At 41.5% G+C, this 11,457-nt stretch overlaps 1 protein-coding gene across 4 annotated transcripts in view; it reads left to right on the top strand.

Moving 5' to 3' along the window:
- The first annotated feature begins 3,484 nt into the window (after positions 1-3,484).
- EDA (ectodysplasin A) overlaps positions 3,485-11,457 on the top strand; it is a 667,860-nt gene continuing 659,887 nt past the window's right edge. For all 4 annotated transcript variants that reach the window (XM_004615751.2, XM_004615750.2, XM_004615749.2 and 1 more), the window contains exon 1: positions 3,485-4,004. In XM_004615751.2, the coding sequence (XP_004615808.1) occupies positions 3,603-4,004 (402 nt within the window). In that variant the 5' untranslated portion in view covers positions 3,485-3,602. The remainder of the gene's footprint in view (positions 4,005-11,457) is intronic.

Here is an 11,457-nt window from a genome sequence, read left to right as displayed (position 1 = left end):
TATTAGAATAATGTCATCAGTGATGCGGAGGTGGAGTAGTTGCCAACCATCTATCTTCACTCCCATTCCTTCCCATTTCAGTAGTCGCAGGACATTCTCGAGGGTGGCAGTGAAGAATTTCGTTGAAATGGTATCACCCTCCTGAACCCCTTTATTTGTGTCGATGATAACTTCCTTGTAGAATGGTGAGATCCTGGTGGTGAATCCATAATACAGCTCATGAAGGATCCTGATGTTTGGCGAGGGTTTCGATGATCACTTCAGTCTCGACAGAATCAAAGGCCTTCTTTAAATCAATGAACGTTAGACAGAGCGGCATCTTTAGAACTCTTTCAAAACCTCAATGACCTTGGTTACAGTGTGGATATGGTCAATCATGCTGAATCCTTTTTGGAACCTGGCTTGCTCACATGGTTGTCCTTCGTCTAGTGTTCTGCCACTCCTATTCAGGATAACTTGAGTGAATAACTTGTAGATGATAACAGGCAGATCAGGCGATAGTTGCTGATGACATAGATGCCTCCCTTCTTGTAAAACAGAATGGTCCTGCTGGTTTTCCATTGGGACGGAACCTTGCATTCAAACAGGTAGTGTGTGAAGAGCCTAACTGAAATAACACTTCAAAACAGTATTATTTCCCTGAGGTAAGGATCTGTACTTTTATATATCCCTGAATCCATTGCAGAATTTTTTTAATTATACATTTTCGCAGTAATTACATTGTATAGTACTGTGCCCATAGCAAATTACCTATGGAATGGGGCCCGTGTACATACAGTCGTGTACATACAGTGGCATCACTTGTATCACTTGTCATCGACTTGCTCATAGATTTGCTCGAGCGAGTGCTAGTAACGTCTCCATTCATCCCTGTTGTGTGCTAGTCTAGCCCAATGGCGTCTGCTTGCTCCAGGAACACAAAGAGCATCAAACCATTTATTCAGGGTCTTGACAAAGAAGTCTGACTATCTTGTAGGTGGACGGCCATTTGTTCTGTTGACATCCCATGGTATAGTCTGAATTATTCATAGTTGTGTCTGCTTACAAACATAGGAAATGACCTGATGAAGGTACTAAAAATGTAGTAAAAATTAGGGAAATTAAAAAACCAAAAATACTGTGTGTTTGTATTACACATTAGAGTGTCATATTTTAACATCTCTACTGTCTTGTCTCTCTCTGGGGAACCAAAACAAAGTTCCAGGTCAAATGTAATTTACAGGGCCTCTGAAGACAATGATGCAGCCCAGGGTCTTAGTAAAGCTGTTTAAAGTTTGGTAAAATTAAGTAGCTGATACCAGTAAGGTACCAGTCAGGTCTCTGGAATATGGCTGTTGTTTCTTGTTTTACTTTTTTTTTTTGGCTTTTTGGGTCACACCCAGCGATGCACATATGGGTTGCTGGGGATTGAACCTGGGTCGGCTGCATGCAAGGCAAACGCCATACCCTCTGTGCTATCGCTCCAGCCTCCTTGTTTTAGGGAAGATGACCACTCTTTGAACTGTGTAATAAGCCAGGTTACACAGTCAAATAGTTACACACCGATAAAAGAATGTTACAGCTTCTCATTTTCAAATTGGAGAAACTAAGTTCTTAAAAGCACAGTGACTTTTCAGAGAATGCTAACAAACTAGTGTCAGGTCAAGTTTACTGGTTCTTAATCTACCATCCTTTCCAATAATTCTGAACTGTTGTAATTACAGCAAATAAATGTGTCTGGCAGTTCCCATAGAATCATAAATAGCAGTTCAACATGATGGGACTTATGATGAATTGTAAAATAACTTTTTTATTATTTTTAATCTCTATGTTGATGATATTCTGTGCAACGTTAACATTTTATGAATAAGAGCCAATAAAAGGGATACGAAGATGTTGAAGTATTGAGAGCATTTACAATGCATTTAGAAAAAAAAACTGTTTATGACCTCTGTGCTCTCTTAACTGACGTCCTCACATAGGCTTTGTTTTGTTATTTTTCTTCTTTTGTCTTCTATCTCCTTTTACTCTTTTCTATATTACTGGCCTAGGTATTACGCTTACCTTCTTCAAGTCAATAAAATTACTAATTATCCATAGTTTGGAAATGTATTGCACAGTGACCAAGAACCATTTCTTGGTCATATGAGAAACCTATTTCTTCTGCTAACGTCATTTAGTTTTCTTTAATTTCAAACTAGTAACTCTTATCAATTGTGCCTTTTACCTAATACTTTCCACCCTTCACTTCAGGGTTTATTCTAACATTTGCCACTTTTGTGTGTGTTTTTGCTCTGAACTATTTTTTTCCTAATTGGTGCAGCTGTTGAAGATGCTGCAGTTGCAGCACTGTACATCTGGAACTTTTGGCTGACTTGTTGAACTTCCCCTAGGGACTACTCCAGAGAAAGGAGGGGAGGAGTAGAGAGGCCAGAACAGTTGCCTGCAAATAGAGATGCCAATAGTGTCTGGCCATTCTGTGGACCACCCTTGTAAAATTCCACCCCATTCCGGCCCTTGACTTCTCCATTTGTTCATCGAAGGCCCAAGTTCTCTATTGAAAACTGCTACAGCAGAATTAGAACAAGTATGTTTTTTTTTTTAGTTTTTGGTGGACCCTTTCATACACCACTTTCTGGACTGTAAAGAGATTGATATGTATCTTGAACAAATAAACCAAGAAATTCAAGGGGACAGTTTTATGCTTCGTGGTACAACACTCTGTTCTGTGGCAAGGGGGACTGCTTAGTCACTGAGGTTGAAACCTCAAACTCTCTCCAGGAGTGAGGGCCGCCTCAGTCTAACCTCGTTCTCACTCCCTTTGGCTCGCAGGCTTCTTGGTCTTCTTTTCTTTTGGCGCGCCATTGGATTGCAAACACAGCAGGCATGGTTTCATTCCAAACCCAGAACTGTTTTAATTAGTTTAACGTCTGTTAAACGCTTTGAAGATTGAAAGCAACAGATAAGTACTGGATGATGTTATTAACAACTGCAGTTAATTGCAAACATTTCTATTAATACGAGTTTCTGCCTCCTTTTCTCTGCTCTGCTCTATTTTCTTTCCAAGGTGAACCAATTCTTCTGGGCCTCCCCCTCCTCTCCTTTCCCCCCCCCCTCCACGCTGGCGCTGAAGGGTTAAATCGGGGCGGAGACCAGGGATGAACGACAGCGGGAGTTACCAACTGGGACGGGGGAAGCGGGAAGAGCTGGGTGGGGCCGCCAGCCAGAGGCGAGTCCACACGCCCCCAGACCCCGCCCCGCGGCAGGAGGCCCGGGGTGTAACGGCAGGGGGCGGGGTGTCGAGGCTTGGCGGGCCCCGCGGTTGGGCGTCCGGGCAGCCGCTTGAGGGATGGGGCGGGGTGGACCCGGGCCTCCTCCCTCATTCCCTCGGCGGGCCCGAGCCGCCCCTCTCTCCCGCCCCTCCTCCCCCACTTCCCACCCCTCGGAGTGGAGCTGCACATGCGGCGGCTCGCGGCTCGCTCTCGCCCAGCCTCGGTGGCGCAGGAACGGGTCCCTGCAGCCCCCAGCCCATGGCAGGACAGTAGCCGCCTGTCAGGGGTCGTGAGCGACTGAGGCCGACGCGGCGGCTCCCGGGCCCGAGCGAGCGGGTGTCTGCGGAGGCCATGGGCTGCCCCGACGTGGAGCACAGGGCACCCCTGCCCGCGGCGGCGAGGCGGGAGCGGGGAAGCCGGGGCTGCGGCTGTCGCGGGGCCCCTGGCCGGTCCGGGGAGCGGAACAGCTGCAGGCTCTTCCTGGGCTTCTTTGGCCTCTCCCTGGCCCTCCACCTGCTGACGCTGTGCTGCTACCTGGAGTTGCGCTCCGAGTTGCGGCGGGAACGAGGCGCCGAGTCCCGCCCGGGCGGCCCCGGCACCCCTGGCACCTCGGGCACCCGAGCCAGTCCCGCTGGCCTCGACGCCGACGACGGTCCCATCAGCCGCCACTTGGGACCGTCGTCCGCCCAGCAGCAGCCGCCCCCGGAGCCGGGAGCAAGCAGACTTCCCCAGGAGTCCCAGGACGGGCACCAGGTGAGTCACTTGGTAGGGGCGGCGGCGGAGGCCCCCCCTTCCCCTGTGCGCAGGGCGGGGGCCCCGCGGGGGACTGGGCCACCTCTAGCCCCGCGCCAGGGCAGGGGAGGGGGCAGGAGGGCTGCGAGAGCGATGGTCCCGGGGCAGGTTGTCTCTGGTTTTTTTGGCCCAGCTCTCCCAGCTCCTCCCAGGACCCCTGGACCTGGGAACGCTGGCTCGCTCTCGCCGCCACAGCTCAGGCTGCCTCGGGAAAAGTTGGCTGCGCTCCCGGCCGGCCCGGCGCGGAGGTGCGGGCGCTGCCCCTCTGGCGGACTAACGGCAGCAGTTTGGCCCTTGTGCTCCTGGGGAGACACTCTGCCCGCGGTGCTTGTTTTTTCGTGTCCGGAGTCGATGCCAGCACCGGCAGGCTTTCCTTTGGAGTTGGAGCTGTAAACAGCTGTAATAACGGCTCGGTGCCTGTTGAAACGACTTTTAACCGTACTTTCAGCGCGGGGTCCTTGTGCGTGGACCAGAAAGTGGGCTTGTTCCCAACTTACCTGCAATTTGAAACTGATTGTCCTTGGTGTGCTCGTGAGGATCAGCGCCCCTGAGGAATTCTGGTAGAAGTATGCCGTCTTGCTAGACAACTTCTGAACAGCATTTAAACTCTACGAAAATTAAACTCACCCTTTCCGTGCCGGTTCCGATGCGGGGCGGGGGAGGCTTGGTGGAGTGGTTAGGGATTTAGTGTCTTCACTGTCTTCACTACTAGTTGCTTGAGAACAGGAATATACTAGCGGGATAGTTAAGAGCGGATCAAGTGCAGTGTTTGTGTCTTTTTATGCTATTTGATCTCCTTAGCCAACTATTAGTTTGGTGTGTATTTTCTCCTTTTTTTCTAGCTTTTTACACAATTAAAACAATTTAAAAATAAGCATTTCTTTTACTGACACATTGTGAGACTTAAGAGAAGCATGTAAGAACCATTTTTTGAGATGAATAAAGAATAACAATTAATTTGTTCTTCTTAGGAAGAGGACAAGTTTTGCAAATAAGTTCCCTAAGGCAGGGATCTAGGCCGTCTAGATTTACTAACACAGAGTAATTGTCATCAGTCTGTAAAAATTACTTGTTCTCACTTCTCACTTTGGTCACCAACATAGTTGGTATTACATGATAGTGCTATAAAGTTAGGCTGGACACATTTTCTACATTGTGAAGTTGCCCTGAGTCTTAAGGTATCTTGACAACACATTCCAATTTAACAGCTTATTGAAGAAGAGAATCATTAAACATACTTATACTGGAGACTTCAAACATGAGCTAAAAGACTACTAGGATTCTGGCTCCCTTTATCTTCCTCTCCTCACACTACTATTGGCCGGTAGAAATACAGAGCAGCTGAACAGTTTACATTCTGTCAAAATATGAAGGAACTGAACATCCTTAGTCAAATGATGGCCAAAGTTTTGGTCATGCAAAATGGACAGATCCATGTTTATAAACTGAGGATTAGTAGGGCAACTGGGCTGTGATGAATGGGACTCTCAGTATAGAATAATTTATAGTTACCCAATCTTTGTATGGCATTTTAAATAGATCTGTAGAGGTTTAAATACAGATGTATCTCTTCCCTCTGTTATTCTTTCTGTTTCAGTCTTTTCTGAGCAATGAAAACAAACATATTGGATCTTTATATTTACTGGCATCAGTTACAGATAGACTTTTTTTTTGCTTTTTGGGTCACACCCGGCGATGCACAGGAGGTACTCCTGGCTCTGCACTCAGGAATTACCCCTGGCGGTGCTCAGGGGACCATATGGGATGCTGGGAATCGAACCTGGGTCAGCTGCTTGCAAGGCAAACGCCCTACCCGCTGTGCTATCACTCCAGCCCCACAGATAGACTTTTCAGAGTTGCAAGAGGCCATTTTGAGACCATTTGTTTGACTGTCCTTGGGGAAAATCTGGAACCTGAAAGGGAAATGACTTGTCTAAGGTCACACAACTACACTCAGGATTAGAATGGAATGTGATCTCTTGATTTCCAGTATAGTATTATAGCATACTGACTCCTGGAGTCTTTTCTGAGATGAAGTGTGTGTGGGGGGTAGGGATGGTGTTTCATAGTTTTTTTTTGTTGTTGTTGTTTAATGAAGTAGAGGGCTCAGATTTACAGCATTTTCTTTTTGGCCATATGTTACTTATTCTTCCTTAAATTCACTTGCAGCATGATTGAAGTATACTTGGAAGGAATTTTATATCAGATTCCATTTAAACATAACTTAAAGATATCAGTTGTAGCATACACATAAATTACAAGGAAAACTGATTGACTATTAGAATTCAATTCATACTTCTATATCTTGGGTAAAATTTCTAGTGCTCTGGTGCCCCCTCTGCTGGCTTTGCAGGGACATTTAATTGCAGTATCTGCTGACAGTCAAGATTTTAAGTTGTGCTGACAGATTCTGATTCATTAATAAGGAAGTAAACAGGGGGATTTGGCCATGTAGGTCATATTTTTATATTTTTGGTTTTTTTAAACACAAACAGCTGCTGTTACATCAATTCTTAGATGGAGAAGTAGAGAGATAAAATAGATACCCTTCGGTGGGCATTGCATTCTGGTTTATCACACGCAAGGATTGAAGGTGAACTGGTGTGAACTAGTTGCAGGAAGGTTAAATGAAACCAAATGAACAGAATAGCGAGAGGTAATTCAGTATATGCACACCTATCAGTGCTTATGAGATGAAGTGGTCAGTAACCAATCATGAAAGTAATCTGAGTCATCACTGAAGATATATGTCTGTCACACACTAATTTAAAATATTAAAAACAGTGTCACTGTCACTGTCATCCCATTGCTCATCAATCTGCTTGAGTGGGCACCAGTAATGTCTCCATTATGAGACTTGTTATTACTGTTTTTGTCATATCGAATTCGCCACAGGTAACTTGTCAAGCTCTGCCGTGCGGGTGAGATACTCTTGGTAGCTACAGAAAGAAATTAGGATATACTTCCAGGATACAGAGCAGCTATATTAACAGTGTCCTCCAAGGGTAATGTTAGAAAAACCTCCCCCTGACACAATTACAGGTTACTAAAAGTGAGAGAATGACATTGCTCCTTCTGGAATTATGACCCATCTCAGCTGGGGTAGCCAAGTACCTTTAGATTTATCTAGATACTCATTTGAAATATATCATCAATATCTGGGTTAGACAATACACAATATGATAGCATTAAAAAAGTAAGACTAAAAAGCACTGTTGATTTTTCTGGGAAGAAATTGGCCCGACTGTGATTGTGGTCGTCAAAGCCAAGAATTTGCTAGACATAGTCAAAAGGGCATTGAAAATATGGAGAAAACTTTTCTTTTAATCTCTTCCATGTAAATGACAAAAAGTAAATTTGTGTACAAAATCATATAGGGAATTCTTGGGGCTGCTTCTCAATAAAAAATAACAAATATAAAAGTCCACAGAAACTACATTAAGTTGATCAAAATATTGGAAGGGATAAGGTACTTGCTTTGTATGCAGCTGAGCCAGAATTGATCCCTGGCACCACATATTATCCCCCGAGCACTGCCCTGACCACAGAGATAGGAGTAATGCTTGAGTACTGCCAGGTGTGATCCCAAACTAAGAAAAAATGGAGGGACTTTCTAATTATTTTCCAATATGTAGAGATAGGTTACAAGAGAGAAATAATCAGGGCCTACCAAACCATGAGACTAGCAAGATTAATATATTCATGTAATTTACTTAAAAATAGAAAGCTTGTTATGAATATATAGTAGATATCCTCATTTGCATGTTTAAATACTTTGGGGCAGAGTAGAATATAGGTAGTATCTCATTCAAATGGTTGCCAAAGAGATAATCTAAACTGTGAACCTAAGGCTTAAGATATTTTCCAAAAAAATAAGTATGTGTAGATTAATATGGATTTATTCAGGATTTGTAGGGGATATTTGGAGTGTGTTCTTAATTATAAGTTGGTGTCATAGAAGTTAACTTTAACACTACACAAACCCCTCTTGGTTTATCTAGACATAATATTTAATACCAGATATGACATTTCGTTTTTATTAATGCACTGTGATTTATATTACTTCTTAAGGCTGATTGATCAGTAAAATGACTATGAATCATTACATCCAAAATTTTCTTTAGGTAAAGGGAATTCAGATAAAATGATTTTTATAACTTTAAATCTAGACTTCTCAGTGTGACCATCAAGGCTTTTGATCAACTAGACTTCTCAGTGTGACCATCAAGGCTTTTGATCAACTGGCTCCAATATGCCTATTGCATTTTCTCTTTCATTCTCTCGTTTGACATCCTGATTTGGAATCATTAGTTAGAATACATTAGTTGCTATTGCTATTATCATGTTTAATTAACCTTGTGTATTTATATTGCCGGTTCTTGAAATTCTGCCTTTTTGTGTTTTCCTAAATGTTGACAGAGTAGGGCACTTATGCTTATTGTGTTGAATATTATTTTGAGCCTTTAGACATGATTGTGGCATCTTCTTTTATATAACAGGCTTATTTTCCTTAGGTCTTACTAAGCTTGAGAATTGTTGGATATGCTTAGCTAAGTAAATAGTCCCACTAGCAACGTTTTACTGGTTTCTAGAACTATTAGAAAGTGAAATGTAGATGAGCCTACATTACCTGTAAGATGATACAAAAAGCTTCCTGTTATGTATCATTTGATGTTTTGTTTTATTTGCTTTTAGATCTCATCTCTCTACTTTTCTCTCTTAGACTTTGTGGTAATCTATAATCTATCTGTAATTTCCTTATAGTGAAGACATTTTATATTATATCAGAGAACTTCTGAAGCCATTTAACAGTCTCCCTCACCACCCCCCTCACCCCCACCACCAAACCACTCTCCTTGCCTGCAAGGTGGACTTCAGAGAGTTTATCAGTTTAGCATGTTTATCAGGCTATTCTGTAGACTCTTAGCATTTACCTCTTTAGTTTGTTCCTTTTTTCCTTTTTTTTTCAAAAAATACTTTTTGTTGAAGTATAGCATGCAGAAAAAAGCACAAATATGTGCAGATCAATAATTACAAAATGACATGCTAATATCATTTTGCAGAATGCAGTTAAAGAAATATAACTACCACACTACAATTTCTACCTTATGGTCTATCCCTATCACTATAAGCATCTTCCTTTTCAGTTAATGACTATCCTGGCTTCTAACAACATATATTAGTTTTTTCCATTTTAAAGTGGATATAAATGAAATAAATCTGTATGTGTTTTTGGATGTGGTCTTTTCCCCCCTCAACAGTGTGATGTGGTAGCTATCATGTTTCATGCAGCTATAGTTTTATAACTGTTTTTATAATATTCTCTTATTTAAATACAGCACTGTTGAGTATACTGATAATAAATATTTGGTTGTTTCTTGTTTGTGATTATGGTGAATAATGATATTGTATATGTCTTAAGTTTTTATGTTGTATATATCTTATAGTTCCATGTAATTTAGTTTCTGTTAGATATATACCTAGGATTGAAATAAGGAATTAATATTTTCAACGACATTGATAGTGAAAGTTTTTCTAAATGAGTGTACCAATTTACATTCCCACTGCAGTGTGTGAGAATTCCAGTTAATCCACATATTTACCTTATCTGTTATTTTCACTCTGTTAAATTCTAGTCATTCTTATGAAGGGAATTGTATTAATAATCTCACTTTGATTTTACTTGTCATTTCTCAGAAGACTAATAAATTTGCATTCTTCTCTTTGTGCTTATTATCTATTTGGATATCTTTTGTGAATGTCTATGTAATAAGTCCTTTGCCCATTTTCTAGTGAGCTTTTTGTCCTTATCCTATAGGTTTATAACAATTATTTATATAGCCTTGCTTCTGACTTTCTTTGAAGTGCTGGCTATTAAAAACAAGATTTCACACATTCAAGAAAAGTAGCAACTCTGGTGTTGAACAATTTATATAATTTTTTAATTGACGTACTTACCAAATGTCATGATAGTATAATATGATGAGTAGAAGTTTAAAATTTTTGTTTTTGAATTTATTGTTGGGCAACAATCACCGGAGCTCAGGGGTTACTTCTAGCATATTTCTTAAGAAACTATGCAGTGTCAGGGATTGAACTGGTGTGTCCTGCATGGGAAGCTATGCACTATGCCTTTGAGCTATCTCCCTAGGCCTTGAACTTTAAAAAATGTATTTAGTTTCTCATAATTTTCCTTCATGACTAGTCGTGTTTAGTGCTGTAAATTAAGGAGCATTTTTTTTCACCTTGAGATAACCTAGTTCTCCTCAATTAGCTTCTAGAACAGGGCGTTTTATCAACAGTGGGATGACAGTGCTACAGTGCATTCTTTTATAGAATCACTGTGAGATACAGTTACAAAGTTTTCATGATTGGTTTTCAGTCATATAATGTTCCAGCAAGCTGTCACCCTCTCCCCACCTCTATGGCAGACACTTTTCTTCTCTCTCTCTTTCTCTGTCTTTCTCTGGGCATTATGGTTTGCATTATGTTTGGTCCTTTACCCACTTTCAGCACACATCTCCCATCTCCCATCCCAATGATGATTGTCATAATGTTCCATTTTCTATCCCAGATGTCCTTTCCCCTAGCCCTTGAGGCAGGCTTCCAACCATGGACCATTCATCTTGGCCTTGTAGAACAGGGCTTAAACTTTTATACCATGACCACATTTTTGCTGGAGAAAGTTTTACAAGACCCTGGTTATTTGATTCAAAAATAGATATACAAATAAACTATTTATAATAAATCACAGAAAAGTATTTTAGGACAATTTTTTAAAGTTATGCAACCCCATATATTGTCACAAGACCACAATTTAAGAAGTTAGTTCCTAGAAACTTTGTTTTGCCTTTCATACATAGTGCAGTATGGAATTGATTTTTATATATGGTAACATATAGGGTCCTACAGTATCCTTTCCACATAGACATCCATTTGACCCAGTGCCACTTATTATAAGGACACTAGACGTTAGCAAGGAGAAAAATTATATGGTTTGCAAAGGGAAATATAGAGTATAGAGTTTTTGTATGAAATTGAACTTAAGTTTTTATCAGTTGAAAGTTGATTTGGCTGGAGTGATAGTACAGCAGATCGGGAACTTGCCTTGCATGTGGCTGGCCTAAGTTTGATCCCCAGAACCCCATATGTTCCTCTAAGCCTTACCAGGTGTGCTCAATGAGCACAAAACCAGGAATAATCCCTGACCACTTCTAGGTGTGGCTCAAAACCCAAAAAGAGTAGACTACTATAAAATATTTTACATAAGCACAAGGTAAACAAATATATCTATAGAAGTTACAGGAAAAGAGACAAGAAATTGAAAGAAAAGGAAAAGAGACAAGGAATTGAAGGAACATCAATGCAGATACTCAACAAAACATGGAAGACAAAAAGAAAAAGAAACAAACAA

The sequence above is a fragment of the Sorex araneus genome, chromosome X (assembly GCF_027595985.1).
Source record: "Sorex araneus isolate mSorAra2 chromosome X, mSorAra2.pri, whole genome shotgun sequence".
Classification (NCBI taxonomy): domain Eukaryota; kingdom Metazoa; phylum Chordata; class Mammalia; order Eulipotyphla; family Soricidae; genus Sorex; species Sorex araneus.
Note: the sequence above shows the minus strand (reverse complement) of the source record. Positions and strands in the feature narration are given on the sequence as shown.